Source organism: Thunnus maccoyii, chromosome 13 (genome assembly GCF_910596095.1).
Source record: "Thunnus maccoyii chromosome 13, fThuMac1.1, whole genome shotgun sequence".
In the NCBI taxonomy this organism is placed as follows: domain Eukaryota; kingdom Metazoa; phylum Chordata; class Actinopteri; order Scombriformes; family Scombridae; genus Thunnus; species Thunnus maccoyii.
In genome coordinates this window covers 27,600,180-27,621,614 of record NC_056545.1, presented here as the reverse complement: position 1 = coordinate 27,621,614, position 21,435 = coordinate 27,600,180, and the positions used below count along the sequence as shown (strand labels likewise).

Sequence of the window (21,435 nt, the reverse complement as noted above, 5' to 3'; positions counted from 1 at the left end):
GATGGATTAATTTGAAATTGACAAAAAAAAGGGGGGGGAGTGGGGGGGGAATTTGGGACTAAAGTGGAAATACAGGATGAGAGATTTAAATGGTTTACTAAAGGACTGGTAGGATGTGCGTCCAAGGTCTATAGAGGGCATCAGTGAGAATGAAATGAACCGAATCTGCTTTAAAAACTGTGAAGAAGAGGAAGCTGCAAATCCAAGAGAGTATGAAGTCAAAACAAGAGCAGTGCTGCCTGCTGAAAAGGACGTTTGGCAGCCCGAAAAGATGTTATCTGAGCTGTCAGAGCCTAAATTTATATGTATTAACTTTAAATATTTATCAGAAATTCATGTTTATTGCCTGTGAAATTCCAGTTATAATATCAGCAATTAGTACTAATGAAGATTCTTAACTATTTGCCAGGCTACCATCCATCAATATATTAGTCAATGAATAGAAATTATTATATTTATATATTTATTTATATAATATATATAATTATATTTGAAGCTCATTCGTTAAACAGCAAGTTTCTCATGCTTTTATTATCATGTATTTCATTAACACATGAATTTAGTAAGATAGAGCATGTAGCACGAGGCTTTACATTCTGTACAGTATACAACATCCTGTCTCCTTAGACCCTCGATCCAGATATAGCCTAGTAGGATACCTGCTACAGTTACATATAATATATTGCTTTGATTCAGCACAGTCATACCTTTCCAACAAACTTTCATTGGTGTTTCAGGGACTATCCTAGACAAAGCTGCATTCAAATAAATAAATACATTCATCATAGACCCTCTTATTTGATATTTGTGCTTATTGTACTTCTGTTTGTAGTACTGTATTTCCTCAGTGCATCAAGATGTTTACATTCTGATTTTTCAAACATGTAGAGAACCCTCAGGAGCAGGAGGGATCCCTCTTTCAGGATAGATGCAATAGATATTGTGTGTACAGAATAGACCAAGATAGCAAAATGACAGTATGGAAAAACAGGATGATAGAATTATAGATAAATTGATAACATATATGAAAAATCTGATCAAGAGGATGGTGCCGCCAAACAGATAGGACGTGAACTACAAAACCTTCTCTCACCATGCAGACCTGGAAAGAGGACAGACTACACACACACACAGCTGGGAAACTCATGTCACACCATTCACATACACAGAAGGAAGAGAGGGCAGGCTGAATCTCCTGAAGGATGAAGACCCAAATGGCACCGACAGCCAAGGAAATGAGAGCAGCCGATGGACCAGTACAGAGAAGCCTGAGTGGAAAGAGTGGACAAAGAGGACAGAACAGGGAGAGAGAGGGAGGAGGAGGCACACAGCTTGGATGCTCATGTGCTAGTGGGAAAACAAACAAATGATAGGTTTTCTTTTTTTGAAACCAGGGTGACACAGGGCCCCTCCTCAAGACAAGAGCAGTGAGGCAGGACCCACCTTAGGGCCCTTATCATGGCATATGATATTCAAGATTACTTTATTATCATTTCTCAGTACTTGCATACATTGAAATGAAATTCTGTTTCTCCCAGACCGAAAACAGTGCACTAGTAGAATTATTTAAACAAATTTAACTACAAAAAAATATAAGATTCCTAAAAATATATTAAGAACGTTTCAGAAACACAAGTGAAGGAATTATATAATATAAAGCACAAACCAGTTGACGCAGTCGCAGGAGCCTGAGGCTTTCGAGGCCCCTGGACATCTGGGGCAGTCGCCCGCTTTTGCCAGTTAGACAGGAGTCGGATCATGAATGTATTATAAGAGCTCTTATAATACATTCATGAGTCGGATGTGAACTATCTTGACAGTGAAGCTCTTTGGCCCGGCCTGCCGGGGCCATTGTGCTCTCTGCTGGTTGACATGGTGTATTACACAGTCCAGTTCCTGGTTGATAACACGCTTTCGGCGACTCTTGGTTCACCACGACAACATCAACTTTTAAAGCATGGAATGAGTCGGTTCTTAGTTTGCCAAAGAGACTTTAAGCGACAATAAGGGTGAAACTCAGCTGTGCCGGCTGCAGGTTTAGCCCAAGGCATGCCTCTGTAGACTCTGCAGGTTTGCTCACAGTAGCTTTGCCAGCTTGCAACCGCCAGCTAAGCTAGCTGAGTTGCTAGCTTAGCTACATTGCAGTCCAAAATGACTGACTGCTGCGCCGCAGCCAACTGTGATTATCGACAAGGGGAATCCGATAAGACTGCTCCACTTTTCAGCTTTCCTTTGGATCAGGAGCGGTGAGAGTTCTGCTTATTTCCTTCAGATGTGGATTATAAATGAGCATGCAAAATGAATGTGTTAGCTATCCGCCTTTAGCAATGTTAGCTTCACATCATGTTGGCTAACAGTGACACAACTCTGTCGAAAATGGCGCAGACTAACGTTACTCTTGAAAGAAAAGTCCGTGTGAATTACACTCCGTTCACTCATTCTGGCTCGGAGAGCGACTATAGCGTGTGATATTGGCCCCATCAATTTATCTTTGTGTTCAGTCATTTCACAAACCAAGAGAAACCTTAGCTGAAAACTTTTTGTGTAGTAATTTAAATCGCCATCGGTAAACGACACCTACCGTCTCAATGGTGTGGCAACGTTAGTGGGACTGACGTTAGCTTAGCAAAATGAATAGACCTCAGTGATTGTGCCGTTTGGCATTGTTGTGGCTGTTGCATACAAAACTGCACAAACTACTCGGTCATCTTGCAGGACAGCCCATTGTGAATAATATAAACTTATATTTACGTCGTTTTAACAGGTGAATAAATTACGGTCTAGCGCCTCCTGTCCTGCTGCTGTTGCTTCATAACCGGCGGTGTTTTCTGTTTTTTGTTTGTTTTTTTAATTTATGTTCTGGTAGTATTTAGCAAGTAAAGTCATGTTATCTTGCTTTAAAACCAATTCACAATATTTAAATATAAAAGACTTAAAGTGAACCACAGCTGCAAGCCCGCTTGGTAAATCACAGTACTGTATCTGTGGACAGGAAGCGTAACCCGCAAGCCAAAGAAAAGACTGCTTACTGATGGTCACGGGCTCCCAAAATATTTCATGTCCAGCCCTGCAGTGAGTGTGTGTGTGTGTGTGTGTTTTTTTTTCTTGCCTTGTCTCTCTTCGCTTTATTATTATAATTACTATTATTATTATTTATTTTCTTTTGCCGCGGCTCATTTTGTCGTGAGCTGGGACGAACTATAGACATGAAACTTTACCCAATAACTGGAAATGATGTGTAAGTGCTTCACAAGAAACGTAACAGCTATCGTCCAAGTGGTGGCGCTATATTCACATTCCCCAAACATTTTTTTTGAAAGGCAGGGACACCCACACAGTGAGTCTGATTGACTTGAAATTTCACACATTAGTTCAGCTCAGTGTGCTCTACAAAAAGCCATAAAAAACCCATAAAAGTCCGCCATGATGTTTTTTTGTTTGTTTGTTTTTACTAATTTGCATAATTTGAATAACAGTAATGTGTATACAACTTTCTGGATTTTGACTTTATCAACGCCAAATTTAGTGTACAGCATTGCGAGAGATACACATTTCTATTATATACGAGCAAGATCGGTCCAACAACATGGCTGCCATCAACCAAAATATATTCACAAAGGGCGGGGCTTAATCGGCCATAACTCATTAACCATTTGTACAGTCATCATAAGTCTCGGTAGATAACTTCAGTCCGTTACAGGGAATAGGTCCTCCAAAGCATTTTGAGCCCAACCCATATGGGGTCTCACAAATGCCGAAAACATGTACCTCAAATACAAGTAAAAAGAATTTCACCAGTTTTCGTGAACATGCTCTGGGGACAGGTATTAACAAAATCTGAAGTGCCATATTGATTGGTGCAAGTGGGTGTGGCCTATCACATATTTGCTCATAACTCAAAATGCCTTTGAGCAATCCTGATTTAACTCGCTGGACACATCCCTCAAGTTTCATTCAAATCCCATGAGGGGGGCCAAATGGTGGAACCTTTGCACTTATTGAAATGCTGCATGCATTGTAACGATGAAACAAGTATGTGCTTGGTCTCCCTTCTCTAAACAGAATTAAACTAGCTGTAGTGACTTTACACACCTTTGTGAAGCCTGAAACCTGCTGCTTGCAGCTTTATTTTTGGCCAATTGAGCTGCTTCATTCTGTTGAGTGCAAATAGGTTTGAACCTGCAAATTGCTGCTTGCAGCTATCTTTTTTCTTCCTGTGGTTTCACCCACCTGATATTGTGTTAAATTAAGGGAAATGAATCTCATTTGCTCATGAGAAAATCTAACCACTCTATTCTGTTCATGGATCAATAAAATCAATTAACGGAAAGAGAGAGAATGAAAGAAAAGTAGGATGGAAGACAGTAAAAAAATAAAGGGATATGCAAAATGATAAAGGCAATTTTGGTTTCTCATCATTGCCAAAACTGAGGCAGGGTTGTGTTATATATGCAGCTAACATAAGCAGATTGGGTTGGTCAAGTGTGTCAGTGGTTGTGCCAAGTTCATGTAATTGTTGCAGACATGACCTCTTATAGCATACCATCACTGTGCATGTGCAGTAAGCATCAAAATCATTTCTCACAGATTTGTGTACGGATGTTATGTTTGTCTTTAAGTATAGTTGATCTCTCAGTTTCCCAGTGAAAATAGCAATTGGTATTGATTTCAGTTGCCAACTGAAAACAAATACCTTATACATGGATTTGGACCGATATAATAATTGTGTGTCTATTTGCACACACTTGTAATAAAAACATTAACATCCTATTTTTTTTTCACATAGTAAGTACGTTAAACTCTCTGAGATGAGAAAAAAGTGTCACTTTTTTAGTTACTGAATTATATTTAGTCTGTAATTAACTATTGTTGAATGAATTTTTTGAGCCACTAATGTGTTGTCATCTAACAATCTATATCAACAAAGTAATCAAGCTCAAGCAGTCCTGTCAGTTTCTGTCTATAATGAACCTTTTAGACCTATGCTCGCATTTTATTAATGTAAGGGGTCACCATGCTCAACCTTGTTAAACTGGTGAATCATAACTAGCAGTGTTTTAGTCTTTGAATGCGACCCCAACAATTTATGCTGCAGTTTTTCTGTATTTTTCAGCTGTGAACAATGGTTGAACAACTGTCATCGCCAAGATTTGGCATCAGAACCTCCTGAAGAGCTGCACAGGCTGTACAGACTTTGTGCGAAGCACTTCGAGCCCTCTATGATCTCTCATCAGGTAAGAAGAATATCTGTTGCCTATTACCCTTTGTGAGGAACATTGTTATAAAAACAATATTAACTTTTATTAACTCTTTTTTTTCCCCTTGTTTTGTTGTTGTGAGCTAAAACTACAGGCTAATAACGACAGCACTTATTGTCATAACTTCTAGGATAACCTGAAGTACCAGTTTATCAGGTACACCTGTACAATGAAATGCAAGTTAATACGACAGCCTTGTTATAAATCGTATCTTTGTTTATCTTATAATGTTCAAAGAAACACATACATTTCCATCCTGTTTCTTGGATATAAGTGTAGTCTTTTCCTGGTTTTAAAGGCTGCATTACAGTAAAGTGATGTAATTTTCTGAGCTTATCAGACTGTTCTAGCTGTTTTGTTATTTGCTTATACCAACTTAGTCATTATATCCAGATTACTGATGATTATTTATAAAAAATCTCATTGTGTAAATATTTTGTGAAAGTACCAATAGTCATCCCTACAATATTGACGCAATATCGATATTGAGGAATTTGTTAAAAAAAATATTGTGATATTTGATTTTGTCCATATCGCCCAGTGCTATAAGTTATGAATTTAATAGCTGACAACTAGTCGATTGATTGACTAATTGTTGCAGCTAAATGTAATGCAATTCAGTTAACCCCACCAATGGCTACAGCTTCAAAAAATCCCACAGATTTGTGTCAACACTACTCTCATACAATGTCAACAAAAAGAGAAAATTGTAAGCTACAGGTGTACCAGATAAACATGGAACTCAATGTATAACACACAGTGGCATAGATAATGTGCTGTACATAAGGGAAAAAATAATTCTGCAGGTTATTATATAAGGCCACTACAATACAGTAAGTAAGACATCATTTAATATGCTTTGACTAAATCACACTGATCGTTTACTGCAACAAAATGTTTTGTTGATCAACAGTATCAATGTGGTTCAGTTTTTAAATAATGACATCTTTAAACCAACAAGAACACTTGATTTTGTTGAGTTTGTTGATGGAACATTTGTTTAAAAAAAAAAAAGGTTTTCCATCTGTACAAAGTGCTGATAATAGTTTTGTTACTATGTAGTTCTAAATCCTACTATCCCACTATCACTAACTTGTTCAGGTGGAATTACCTATTTTATAGGTAATTCACACATTATAGTACATTATAGTATATTGAGGCTAAGCATGAAAGTGTGATCTGCTGTTTTTGTCTTTTAGAGTGCCTCCAGTTGTGTCTTAAGGGAAGATGCTGTTCCAACAATCTTTGACTTTACAACGCCTGTGAATAATCAATCAACCTACAACAGGAAACGAGCTAGAGATCCTGTAAGTGTGTCACTCGGCACTTAAAATGGCTACTCTTTGTCCTTTTTTATCAGATATTAAAACACTATAAATGCAAACCTGTAATTATCCTTTTCATCTACCTAGTCGGAAGAGGAACCTGCTTCTGTGAAGAAAACAAAAGGTACAGTGGCTGGCTCAATTTATTAGTGAAGAAGTCCCTCATTTAACCTCTTCCACTCACCCCTCCTTCCATAGACCCATTTTTGTCATTTTGTACGGGGGGAGGGGATCATTAGGGGGAGACAGGTCAACAGTATATGCCACATAGAAATGGTAAACATCATCTCAAAGCTGGGAATATTATGATGGAAGTATATGGTGGCCGTCCCTATGCTCAATTAGGTCTCATAAGTGGTTGCAGCAATTTATGAGTTGATTTTGTTACACAGATTTGGTGCAAAATCTAACCATTTTTGACCACCTGAGAATTGATAAAAATGGTCAAAAATCCTACCAATATACCCCCCTTAACACACCAAGACCTTGAGGAACACCATAGAAAAATTCATGCTGTGATTTGTTAAGAGACATTTGACATTTGGAGATTTCTATAAGAATTGCATTTTTCGGCGATTGGATGGCGAGCACTTCTGCTCTGAAGATTGCTCAGAAACCCTTTTATTGTCAATGTACCTGAGCAAAGCCATATATCCTCTGAATGCCCTAGGTCTTTAGTTTGGGGTTGTAAAAATTCATGAGATCATAATAGGTATTTTTATACTGTGAGGTCAAGTTTCAAAAATGGTCTCACTATAATGAAATGGCTACTATGGGGACTAACATTATCACTCATGAATACAATTGGACTCAATGGATCCACAAAAGTCTCAGCTTTCCGGTCAGACCCAATTTATGCAATTTAGGGACCCCAGTATGCCGAAATTTTCAAATACACCATTTTCAGATTAGGCATACACTTATATTGCATGCAAAGAACTGCATGGTTTTTGCCCAAAACTGCATGGGATTGGTATAAAGTGGGCATGTCTGTAAAGGGGAGACTTGTGGGTGCCCACAGAACCCATTTTCATTCAGATATCTTGAGGTGAGAGGTTAAGGGTTTAAAATCCTTGGGTTTTGGTTACAGTATTAGCACTTGTTGTTAATATTGATTCACTGATAGAATTTGGGATTTTACAAAAAATCATCTCAGCCTTTCAATTAGTATTTTCTCTTTCCCATCAGAAAACACAGCAACACCAGAAGTGACTGAGGAGACAAGAGAATATTCTGGAGAGAACAGTGTAACGCCTGACCAGCAAAATGATAAACAAACTCAAGAGGATGTAGCCACCTCCAAAGCAAAAGAGACTCTTAAAGTCTATTTCAAGGAAATCCTGGCACTGACCGGATTTAGCATCAATGGTGCAAACATCAACACTGACGAGCCAATTGGAGGCGCAAGGGGTCAGCAGTCTCTCAATCGTATCTGTGTGGAGAAAATTGACAAGAAAGAAATCCTCCAGTTCGGTGAGGACCTCATGCGAGAGGAGATCCAAAACAGCCTCAGATTGGCACGATTCTTCTCCATTCTGCTTCAGGATGTGACAAGTATAGAGGGAAAGGATCAGATCCCAGTTTTCATCAGGTCAGTCACAGTAGCTGGGTTTCCACAGAAGCACCTCGTTGGGTTCCTACCATGCGATGTGGATGCAGAGAATCTGTTTTACATGCTTCTCTCAGAGTTACGAAATAAGTGGGGGCTGAGGATGGAGCACTGCAGAGGACTCACTTATCTGGTTACAGGCAGTATGTGTCAGAAAATGCGAGACCTTACCTGCAGGATTCTGCAGGAGTTTCCACAAGTGGTTTTATCACCAAGTGACCCATATGCATTTAACATATGGATTATTCGCTGCATGCCTGTGCCCGCCATTCAGAATGTTGCAGACACTGTAGAGGAGGTGGCTTCATTACTCAGGAGAGCACCAGAGCTTTGCAAGAGATTGGAAGGAAAGATCCAGATGACATACGGGCATATGAAAGGAGAAGTGGACAGGATCAAGGCAGCTCTCAGTGTGAATTGGGAATATGGCACCGATGCCTTCCAGACCATGCTGGATATTCTGGAGCCATTCCTGAACTGCATCAATGAGATGATTTCAAAGGTGGATGAAGATACTGCTGAACAGATGGCCAAGCTCAAGCCAGTTTTAAAGAACTTCAATTTCATCATCACACTTGTTGTTCTGAAGAACACCCTCTGTTGTGTGAGCATACTCAACTCAAGTCTCAGGGGAATAATTAGCATCAGCAGTACCTTGCAGTACACAATTTCCAATGCCTTAAAGCTGGTAAGCAAATATCAACAGGAGATTGCAATATTTCACAGGAAATGGTTCTCAGATGCAGTTGGTCGAGCAAAGAAGCTGGGAGTTGAGGTCACGAAACCAGAGATGGACCAAGGAGACACAACTGAAATCCCACTGGAGGACTTTTATAGAGAAACTCTGGGCCGGCCTATCTTGCAGTATCTTGTTGCAGAGGTGAAGCGAGTGTTCAGCACAGAGATGGTGAGGATTCTCAGATGGCTCTCATTAGTGCCATCTTACATGGCTGATCACAATTTCAGCATTCGCAGGGATAAGGTAGCAGACGCCAACTTGAACAACCTTGCAAGGCCAGACACATTCTACGAAGAGCTTGGTTGTTGGGAAGTGAAGTGGAGGCACGCAAGCAAGCGCAGAATCCTTCCGACCACAGTGTTTGCTACACTGAAGATTCCAGATATTGGGTTTTACCCGAATGTGCAGAGCCTGCTGAGGGTCCTGGGCACTGTTCCATGTGTAAATGCAGAGGCAGATGTGTATGGCCAATACCATATGGTACTGGAGCGTTGCCACTCCTACCTGAGAGCCACACCAGAGGAACAAAGACAATGCAGCATGGCATATCTCTATGTCAACCAAGATGTGCACTTCAATGTTGAACAAATGGCGGAGTCATATGCCCAGAAGCATCCAGACATCCTGCAGTTGCTGCAAATGGTGAGTAGATTGTCATAAGCAGAATATTATTGACATTTTATAGCCCACTTGAGTGATAGAACAACTATTTAACCTGAAATGACATTATACTTTGTGTGTTTTACAGGATGATGACACAAAAGAAAAGCCTCCCCAAGGTGAGATGACTTTTTAAATTGTTTAAGGTTTCAATATACTGCAATTGTGGTTATTTGAGGCAAGGTGGTTCTGAACATAGAGCTATATACACAAAGATGGGCAGCATACAGAATGTAGTTATATTTTCTATATGAAAGGCTGCAAAAGTTTCGGAACTAAATGACTAGTGGACTTGAGGGGAAATATCTTATTTTTGTTGAACTACAAATAAATATGCACACTTAAATTATTTGCTCTAATTTCAGTGGCAACCCATGGAAACCATGCTGAAAAGGACACTGAAGAAGAATTACAGCTCATAAACCTAGAGATGGATGCTGAAAGGCTCGTGGAGATGAAGTGTGCAGAGACTGATAGGGAAGCTCTTAAATCTGCTTTGCAGGCTGCAGTGACAGCTGCATACAGCAGTCAAAACAAGCAGAGTGAAGTTTCTCCTAATCAGGATGGAGAGGTTGAGTATGTGACCAAGTCTGAAATGAAAGAAGTTCTAACTGTGTGCGAGAATGCGGTCAGGGAGGGAATCCTCCTGGAAGTGGGGAGTTCATTCTTTTCCATATTCATCGACCGTGTTGTGAAGTTTGGGGAGAAAGACTATCTTCCGCTTTTCCTTAGATTTGTGGACAGTTTTGATGTCATGCGCCTGGAGTTGATGGGATTCCTAGAGACAGATCTTGATTGCGATGCTATGGTACAGCGTCTCCTGGAAATAGTAACAGTCGAGTGGCATCTTGATTTGAATAACTGCAGAGGGCAAGCATACCTAGGCTCTGGTGATGTTTCCTACAAGCTGAAAGCTTTTGCTTGCAAAGTCCAAGAGAAGTATCCTCTTGCTATTAGCACACACTGCTCTTCCTACTCTTTCAACACATGGTGGTCAAAATCCATCCCAGTGCCTGCTGTTAAAAGAGCCCTGGATACATTTGAAGAAGTTGTGATGTTTTTTGGCAGCAGTGATACTCTAGAAAAACAGCTAGACCACGTAATAGCCTTTGGTCTTAGAGAGAGCTATGAAAAGGTCCAAGAGTTGCAAGGAAAGTTCTGTTCCCTTTGGCAAGAAAAGCATGATTCTTATGAGGTGTTTGTGCAGATGTTGGAGCCCTTGGTCGAGTGTCTAGAGAAAATCAAAAACAACCCACAGAGATGGAAAGCCATTGTGTCTGAACGAGCTGGGGCACTTCTCCACAAAGTAATGGAATTTGATTTCATCATTGCCATGGTGGTCTTGAAGAATGCTTCCTCCTTTACCAGAGAACTGAGTGCAGGTCTCCAGAAGGACCACTTCAGTGCTGCATCCCAACTTTGCCAAATCAGTGGTATTGTGGCCACTCTGAACCGAGTAAAAACAAATATGAAGGTGTTTCACCAGAACTGGTTTGACGAGGCCTGTGCGATGGCACAAAGTCTAAGAGTGCAGATTGAAGTACCTGAAACCTCTTTGCCAAGGGACGGCATGATGAAGCCAGTTGGCTTTTACAAAGATGGCTTAAGTGTGCCCCTGGTGGATAACCTTATCAATGCTGTGAAGGATCATTTTTCAGAAGATCACAAAGAAGCTCTCAACTTCCTTTCCCTGGTTCCATGCTCAGTTACAGTGAGTTACATGTTTGAGAGCTTGAAGTCAAAGCCTCCTCTCTACAGCAGTGATCTTCCGGATGCTGACAACTTCTTCACAGAGCTGTGCTGTTGGAGAGTAACATGGAAGACCAAAGTTGCCTCTGTGACCATCCCAGGTTCAATATTTCACACATTGCGTCTGCCACTCATGCAGTACTTTGGGAACATCAATGCACTGCTGAGGATTATGTCTGTGCTGCCCAGCACAGCACTTGAAGACTGTGGTGTTGTAATGCGCCACAAGAAGTTCCAAGATTACCTGAGGAATACAAATCCCAAAGACCGGTCCCCATGCTTGGCTATGCTGGAGGTGGGCACAGACTTCCGCAGGGACCTGGACCGCATGGTGACCCAGTGTTTGAAGGTTACTCCACAAGCCTTGGAGGGTATCTGTCTGGTAAGTGCTTGTATTCTGTATTTTAGGTGCTACCTCTTTAAAGATTCCCTCTAGACATGTTTAAAGAATTATAAAAATACTCAACTGTCAACGATAATTTGTGTCTAATATGAAAGTTCTATTTTTTTTTTTTTTTCATAAATATTTTTCATTTTCAAAGACACAAAATGTCTCCTCCACTGAGAAATCCATTCTCAATGTATGATTTGTGATGTCACAAATCATGCTTGTAGGTATACTGCTGATATTCTGGGTTATCTTATGGATTGTATAAGCAAAAATAAGCCTTGGCTTCAGCCTATTCCTTTTTCGATAGTTGATTGTGTGATTGATTTTTTTTTTGTTGTTGAGTAAGGTGGATTGGTATAGAGAAGTGTGGTGATGTTTTTGTCGGTTGCATGCCCACACAAATTGTTGTTTTGTTCCTTGTTATGTGTGACCGAAATAAACCATTCATTCATTCATTCATACACACTTTTAACTCAGATTTCAGTGGTTCCCTTCACTGCACATACATCATTCTGCACAGTGGAGCTCAAACATCCAACTAAAGTAACAAAGAGCAAAAAACATTTTTAAGTGGAGCCGGACTTTAAGTTTCTATTTTTAATCATCAGTGAATGCGGAATTAACCTTTTCTATCTGGATGTGTTTACAGGACAATGAATCCAAAAGTTTCATCAGGAACTCTGACAACAATATGGAAGGTATGGTTGTTGAGATAAGTTTTTGAATGCGTTTATTAACAGATCATATGTAACAACTAATTGCATGACTTAAATAATGTTCATACTACATAATTGAAAACAAATGAACTAGATAAAGTAATCTTTGTATTATTTATTAATTTCTTTATTTGCTATTGATTTAATTTTTGCCATGACCACTGTTATGTGTTCTGTGTTTTTCTCTGATATGGTTTAGTGGATTGTGTCAAGGAGGAAGATGATGAGCCCAAAATTCAGCAATCTCCTGACAAGAATGAGGACCACGACATGAAAACAGCAGATGAGAATGGGCACACAGGAGATAATCGTCAAAGTTTGGCAAGGGTATTCAGACTGGCCGCACTGCTGGGGAAAAAGAATAGCAGTTTCTCTGACCTCTCAGAAGAGGAACAAGAGCTTTTCATCCAGGAGCTTAGCATGTGCCACTGGTTCAGAAGGGAGGGCAAATGCACACCATCAATCAGTGAGGCTGAAACGGTGAAACTACTCATAGAGGGAATCAGAGATGTCATACTCAAGGAAATACAGGAATCTCCATTCTTCTCACTTATTACAGACAAACCTGTCAAAATTGCTGATAAGACGCACCTACCTGTTTTTGTTAGGTACGTTGGAGAATCTGCACCAAAAGTCGAGCTCATGGGTTTCTTACCATTTGATGAAAACGGTCATGTTGATACACAAGCAAGAAAACTTGCAAAAATTCTCACTGAAGAATGGGGCTTACCAATGTCTCACTGTCGAGGACAAGCATTCATGCACTTGGGCTCAGGATACCAAAGCCTGAAGAAAATGTCTTTGGATTTCCTCAAGAGCTATCCGCTCTCTGTTGTGACACCAAGTGAGTCTTGTGGCCTTGCCCACTGGCTGGCAGGAAGCGTGCCTTGCCCCTCAGTAGCAAAAATGCTGGACATCACTGAAGACCTGCTGCTGTTCTTTGATGAATCTCCTTGTCTGGAGGGACAGTTGGCACAGGCTGTTGATGGGCTTTTGAATATGCCAAGAGAGGCCCTGGAGGAAATTCCAGAAACATGTTGTTCGAGGTGGAAAAAGAGAGAGGACTTCTTTGACATACTTGCTGACACATTGGAGGGCATCCTCAGCTGCCTAGATGCTGTCAGTTCTAATGCTACAGGTGCCAAGTCAATGCATGCACAAGTTCTCTCTACCGCTCTGAGAAATATGGACTTCATTGTCACCCTTGTGATTTTGAAGAATGCTTGTGCTCCTCTTCGTAACTGTAGCACCGTCTTCCGTTGTGGAAACCCTGCTGATATTCTCTGTGAAGTGGAAAAAATCCCCTCAATCATAGAGACTCTTAACAAAATGTTGGAAAACGTAAGCACTGTGCACTCCTCTTGGTTTGAGCAGGCATTCCAGTTAGCAACTAAGGTAGCTCCTGAGCAAGTGTGCTTCTCAGAGGAATCCAACAGCTATGAATCTCCAGAGATATATTACAGAGAAAACTTAAGCGTTCCTCTCCTCAGAAGTCTCATTGATGAAATGAAGTACAGCTTCTCAGACAGCCACTTAAAGGCCCTGTCAGTCCTGTCCTTGCTGCCCTCCTGCAATCCACAGCCCATTCTGTCAGAGTCCACAGATAAGCCATTCAGTCTCTACCTAACAGATCTTCCTGAACCTGAAGCAGCAGAGCAGGAAATCAACGCCTGGGCCACCGTCTGGAGAGAGAAATACCAGGATGTTGCGCCTCCAACATCTATTGCTGAAACATTAGTCCATCCTGAGTCAAAGAGTCACCCAGCCGTTACCTTACTGCTTAGGCTAGTAGCTGTCCTGCCTAGTGTCAGTATTGAGTGTGACCTGATGAAGACCACTTTGAATTCCATGAGGGATCTATTAAGAAACACTGTGTGCAAAGGCAACAGAACCGTTCACGTGATGCTCCTCTCTCACTACGCCACACTGCAGAGACTGCCAGAAGTCATTGGGAAGTGTATAGAGGTTGATCCTGAAAGCAGTCTGTCTCTTTCACAGGTAAGTTTAAAATAGTTTCCTTCGTTAAATCATCATGTTGTATGAGAAAACAAACAAAAATATAGTGTTCTCACAGTCATTCCAATCAGCATTAAATAACTAAACTTATTGTTTTTAGGTGATGGACACTTTAGAAAGACTAAAGTTGGACTGTGGTAAGTGCATTTGTGGCAACTTGATAATGAATTGCTGTGTTTCTTTCTGATAATGAAGATATGATAAACAGTAAATTGGCAAGAGGTATTTTGTGTATGAAGGTTGGTATGATATGTGATTTTTTTTTTTTTTTTTTTTTTTTTTTAAATCAGGAAGCATTGAAGTAAAACCAGTGGCACCAACAGAATCGCATGTGTCCGGTGTAGCAGAGAAGCCCGTCGATGGAGAGGTGAAATCGGCTGATACTGAAGTGATACTGGAGGCTGTTCAAGGACTAAGAACACCCGTGTCTTTCTATGAGACACAACAACGTGAAGAAATTCTCAAGGACCTCTGGGACTCTCAGTTCTTCACAGTTATAACTGAGCAGGCTGTTGAAATTGACAGTGTGCTCCATGTCCCGTTGTGCATCAGGTACTTAAACAAAGAGGACATCCAGTGCGAGGAAACATTGGCTTTCATCCCCTTCAGTGAAGATCCAGTTGTCCTTGCAGATGCTATTGAGACTGCCCTGTCTGAGAAATGGGGGCTCAACATGGAGTACTGTAGAGGACAGGCCTTGCTGAGTGTTGGTGAAATTGGGGCTCAGATGAGGGCTGTAAGTTTAGTAATAGCTAAAAAGTACCCCCAAGCTATAAGAACTGTCAGCTCTGCCTGGTCCCTTAACGTATGGCTGGCTAAATCCTCTCCTGCAGAAGAAGCAGCTGACGGAGCAGTTCTGATAGGTAAAATACTACATTGGCTCACAGAGGATGCAAGACGCCAGAACAAACTGGAAGACATGATCATTCACGTTTTCCAGCACAATGAAGGAAAGGGTAACGAGCTGAGGGACAAACTCATCAAGAACTGGGAGAAGAGTCATGACATGCACGAGGTGATGGTGCAGATCTTAGAAGCAGTCTCGCTTTGCTTAAATGAGCTAAAAGGTGAGGGAAACGCTTCAGACCAGCAGCAAGCATTGCAGTTCTTCAGTGCGATCAGAAACTTTGAGTTCATCCTATCAACAGTGGTGCAGAAGAACGTCTTGAGTGTTACTAAAAAGCTAAGTCAGTCTCTGCAGGGCAAACCCTTAGACATGTTACTTGCTGTGAATAATTTGCCAGATCTCAAAGCATCCCTCAGTAAACTGAAGAGTGATATTGACACACATCACAAGGCGTGGTTTGAGGAAGCTGTTGCGCTGGCTTCTAAACTTCACGTCACAATGTTGCATTCAGTGCTCCTGGAGCCATTGAGCGAGTTTTACAAAGATTCAGTAAGCATGAAGGTTGTAGAGCACTCAATAGCAGAAATTGATGACCTCTTCACAGAAAAGGTAATGGATACGTTGAGGTGTCTGGAGATTGTGCCTTACGCAATGTCCAAAGTAGAAACCAGCATTCTTAGTGGTCTTGTGTTTCGCCTGTACAAGGAGGACTTGCCAGATCAGGTCTCCCTTCACACTGAGATGAAGTTGTGGAAGGAGAAATGGTTGGATCCCCTGGCAGGTTATCTCCCAACTACTGTGCTTGATACCCTCAAGACGTCACAGATAAGAAGTTATAGTAATATTGAAACTCTCCTCAGACTCCAGGTCATCTTGCCATTTTCAAGGAGGGAGAGCAACTTCAGGCAGGGAAAAAGAAGCTTACAGGAGTTCATACAGCAGGAAAAGAGATCCCTCACTGAGCTACATCCTCTGTAATAGCTGCACGTCTTCCGTCATGGTTAGGAGATTTGAGCAATGCGTTTGAGAGATGTCACCGCCACCATACTTAAGAACTAGTGTGACTCAACCCAGTTTGAGGTCCTGAGTTCTGAATTCAATATTTCTGTGTACATTATTGATCTAAATTCTTTGAAATTTCCTTTTGTTGTTATCCTGCAAACCAAGCCCTATGTTATGTTTTTTTTTTTTTTTCCTTCATTCTTTAGTTTGTACAGTTGTACTGCCCAATGGGACCAGTGTCTTGGCAAAAAAAAGCAATGCTCCACTGACGGTTATCGATGCTTGTGTGCCTTGATGCAAAACTAATAATTCACCCCATGTATCATGATAATACAGATGTTGAAAAATGTCCCATTGGTGTTTGAAACAACTCTATTTTTATCATTACCAAAAATGACCAGACTGACTTCATTATCACCTTCATGAATTCATTATAATTATGAAATTGCACCCTTACCTTTCCTGGGCACAAATAGAAAAGATTAGTTCCATCATGTCTTCTGATGATTTCCCATGTTTCCTGTCTCTTTGCAGGAATGAATTTGCTGTAAACGTATATTTGAAAGAATGTTTCCTTAATAGGGAAAACCTTCATATATATTTGTCAAAAAAGTAATAAAATGCTCCAAAAAGATTTGTTTTGGCCTCTGGGTTTTATGTTTTTTTTTTTTCCAAGCTACATATTCATAATTCATGCCTGGTCCCATCTGTAGTGAAGTCTGTGTCTTAACACAAGATGGCGCAGTTAGGCTGTAATTTGCTTTTGGAAGAAAAGACTGAATCCAACTCAAGTGGGATTCTAATGGAGAAATATACCTGTAAGTTTTAGCCAATTTTTTCTGAATATGAAATCAGAATACCTGTAGGGTTGGTATATATGGTCATTATGCCAAAGTAAAGCTGTGTAACTACAGGAAGTTACCAGTAAATGTTTCTGTTTTAGCAGAACTATTATCCAAATACTTTTTACCTTCCTACTATTATTACTGTGTTGGTAAATGAAAATTTACAGCCTAAAATGTGTGATTTCTTGAGGTAAAGGAATGACATTTTTCACATGCAGTAGCTGTGATGTGTAGGTGGCGCATTTTAACTGATCTCTCCTAAAAGATGTGAAATTGCAGTGCATGCTGATGGTGTTAATGATTACTGACAGAAAACAGGCAGTTCACCCTCTAGTTCAGGTCACAATGTATTGATTAAAATTTCTTGCGTGATTCACTTACAAATCAACAAGGATGTGGGTTTAAAGGGAGGGTTATTAAGGTCACATAACCACTGACTGCATTATCTCAAGATACCTGGTAAATATTTATTTTACAATTACTTTTTGTCCTCAAAGTGTAAGGCCATCGCAATGTTGGGTATGTGAGATTGAGACCGGTTTGACTAGTATTTACCAGTGATGCAAATCATCGTTCTCTGGCTCCATTGTTGCCATTGTGGCTTGGTTAATATGTGATTTCTAAGAATGAATGTATTCTGTGGGTCTGCTGTTGCATATTGTCAATTATTTGCTATGAATTCCAATGTGATGGTTAAGCCTTTACAGGAGGGAATTCCAACGGCATAGAGCTACTGTACTGACTAAACTCTATTTTATTATTCTTTTATATGACTTCAAACTAAATTTGAAGCTGACAAACACCTGTGATTAATTGGATTGTTAAAAAAAATCTATATAGCTGGTTTATTCCAGTTTTCATTAAAACAGCAGATTGGTAAAAACTGTTCTGAGTGTCCTTAACTGACTGAAGCTACACTGACACAATACCCCAGGGATTATTTAAACCACTTAAAGTTTGAGTTAAAACCCAATGCTAGTTTAAACAAGGACTAAATCGACGTTTTTGGAAAAAGTGGACCTGTTTGCCTTCGAATTATCCTAAAAGGAATCATGAAAAGACTATGCTTCTGTTAAAACCCTACTTTACACATGAATTTCATGTTTGTTGACATGAAGTCACCATATCTTTAACACTGGTAACCCCACTGAGTGCACTTAAAGAGACATGTATTCTTCCTGTGAGCTGTAACAGCAGATGCCTCCCTGACAAAGCCCTGATTGTCGGTGCTCAGCTCAGTGTGAAAGGAGCATCTCCGTGTCCCCGTTCAGCTGCTGAGCAAACAGATCTGTCTCCGTTGTGGGCCGCACGCAGCAGTCAGTGTTCGCAGGCCTCGCTGTAGCCACATGCAGCGCAGGAGCATACCAGCATCGCCTCTACACATCCTGCCAAGAGTGATACGCCTCCTACAGATTGTGTTTTATTTATTTACATTCAGGATGTAGAAGTGGACTTTGTTAAAGTTTAAATCTCAGGTGTAGTCGGTGTGTTGGAGCATGGAGAACACATCCTCCATCTCTAAGCAAAACAAGGTATTGCCATAATTGACCCGTGCACCAGGTTTCCTGCTGGAAGTCAAGGTTCTGCACTGATGTAAGACCCGTGGCACTCTGTAATCATGTCCATACACAGCCAGGGTTTAACTACACTCTGGAGGGGAAGACAGAGGGCTTAAGTGGATTTTATTTCAAGGTTCCCTTTCAGGGAAAATTGGCAGTACGGGCCAGAATTCAGATCCTCCTAGTACTAAGAGCAAAACTTTTGGTTTGAATTAGTCAGATGTCAACTTGTTGATTGTTCTCTTAAAAAACACTTCATTTTTACTTGCCATTGTAAAGCTAAAGGATTTTCAACTGTGAGTGAAATGTGAAGGACTGTCTTCGATGAGTGTGTTTTACCAATACTGAGGTGTACAAGAGATTAATGTGGTCATGAAGAAGTGAATAAAATTTATCTTATCGTACTCCAAAATTGAATGTGTTTATTCAAAGCACATGCCCTCACTTCTGTCGAAACAGTGCTCAGCTCCCTTTTTGGACCTGTGCAAAAGCATCTTTTAGAGTTTATTTGGTCTCGGAACATTTTGACAGAGGCATGCTACTTGGAATTTCAAATGCTTTTATAATCCTTAAAGCAGTAATCTTTAATCATTTATAAGGATGCTCTGCTGCTCTCACACCTCCTCCAACCACAGCGAAGAAAGGGGTACATTCATGTGAACCAGATGTATCTGCACAATTTCTCTATTATACTGTTTAGAAGCCTGTGGCCATGCTGGTGCCTGTCCTTATGATTCCTCTATGGTTCTTTGGCTTTATGTTTACAAGGAGGTGCAAGCGGCGAGACGTCTGTAAACGAATGGAGCGCCCCCAGACTCTGCTGAAGTCATACCCCCTCCGCCATCAACACCTTTTGCTCCTCTTCAGCAACACCTCTTTAGACGCAGTGATACAGCTTCATACATTGTGATAAAGGACCTGTGTGAGACAGTGCCGCCACCCTTGACACTGGGAGAAATGGCTCTTTTTTGAAGGGAAAATCCACTTACATGTAGAATTCACACGTGTTAATTTTTTTTTTTAAAGCAATATACAGCTCAGTTTTAAATTCATGGCTTTGACCAGCTGAACAGCAGAGATGGACTCCTGCAGCTGCTCCACAGACAATAAATAATGGAACAAACCCCAAAACACTATGACAAGCATTCACAGGGATTTCAGTGGATTATGTGGAACAGTGGAACAGTCTGCTGACCGAGATCAGACAGGCAACATCTTTAATGTCTTTTAAATCTCTTCTTAAATGTCATTTTATCAAAAAGCTTTTATGAATGTTTGATATGTTGCTGTTTTATTATCCCACTTCTGACAGTTTATATTTTTGTGTAACATTTTATTACTCTCTGTTTTATGATCTTTTTTTTGTTTTTAATTGCTGTTTTTTAATTCCCTTTTTCTTCTCTCTGTTAAGCAAACTTTCTAACTTTGTTAAGAAAAGTGCTATATAAATATAGTTTATTATTATATATTATAATTATAAACACAAATTCACAGCTGTAACTCCTACTCTACATTCAAATCAAACTTACAAGGATGACAGGAAGTGAGCAAAAATGTTATTATTCAATAGATTCAGTCACCAATTAATTGTCAGTGGAAACATTCCAAATCGTGTCACCTGATGACATCATCAGTCAATGTGTTGATCTTCTAATTGGTGACAACAGTGTGTGTTAAAACAACTTAATTACTGGAGTAGAAAAATGTAAAAAAAAAAAAAAAAACATATGTTTTAGGGTGGATTTTCTCTTTAAAGTGTGTTTGGTTAATGGAAGTCATTTTCATGCAGTGAATGGACTCATTTAGCTCAGATTTATGATGCCCTGGTGATGTGAAAAGACTGTAATGTGCTTAATTAGTTGTATTACTGGAATCCACTCCTCTCTCGAGCAGTTATCCCATAATGCACGTGACTTTTATAACCTCCGCTCAGACCAGTGTACCCATGATAATTTGGTTTTCTGGAATGATCCCAAAGCACCGTTAAACTCCTGGACTGTGTTTGCCACAGGCTTCATGAACGGTGCCACACAGCTCATGGTGTAGGCTGTTCTGCAGTCTGGAGGACCACATGACGTGTTCAAAAGTGCCACCCATCTGTCACTTGAAAGGCCTCTGTCCTCAAAGCACAATAGAGACAGAAGTTATAAACAAATGGTATACAAAAGATGTGAGTCCAGTCTTGTCCTGCGGGGCACAAATTGGACGGAGGTTGTTGTTTCTGTGGCGATCCCCACTGTGAGCTACGGCAGCTTTCACAGGAGGGACACCAGAGGGTGATGGTATTTTCACATGGCTGATGCGAAGCTGTCACTGTCCTTCTGCAGGTCTAATTTGATAGTTTTTACCCTTTAGGAATACTATTTATAATACATAATGTTCTTGTTATTTGTCAATAATCAGCTGGCAGCAGAGCCCTGTGCCGTTCCGTGTTTGGTTGTAGATAAGAGGCAAAATGAAAAGTAACCGTTACAGATATGGTTCACTGGTTGTTCCATTTGAAAATTCTCTTTTAAGTTCTTGCTTTGTTGCATTTATGATGGCTGTTAATCAATCTCCTGGTTTTAATTTTGATTGAAAAATTCTCTATGGTCAAAAGGGTTTATCTGGTAATAGAGAACAGGCAGAAATGAACATACCTCAGAGTTAAAACTTTATTAATTCATCATTGTGGTTCACATATTTCTGCCATTTTATCAAAATTTGACAAAATAAAAAG

The 21,435-nt window shown here is 40.3% G+C and overlaps 1 protein-coding gene across 1 annotated transcript; it reads left to right on the top strand.

Annotated features, from left to right (window-relative positions):
- The first annotated feature begins 1,684 nt into the window (after positions 1-1,684).
- si:dkey-250d21.1 lies at positions 1,685-16,946 on the top strand. Its single transcript, XM_042430536.1, has 11 exons — positions 1,685-2,246; positions 5,114-5,234; positions 6,458-6,565; positions 6,671-6,707; positions 7,772-9,573; positions 9,680-9,710; positions 9,957-11,722; positions 12,381-12,429; positions 12,647-14,445; positions 14,564-14,600; positions 14,754-16,946. The coding sequence occupies exons 1-11, from the start codon at positions 2,152-2,154 to the stop codon at positions 16,286-16,288; spliced, it is 7,380 nt and encodes a 2,459-aa protein (XP_042286470.1). The 5' UTR covers positions 1,685-2,151; the 3' UTR covers positions 16,289-16,946.
- Positions 16,947-21,435: the final 4,489 nt, after the last annotated feature.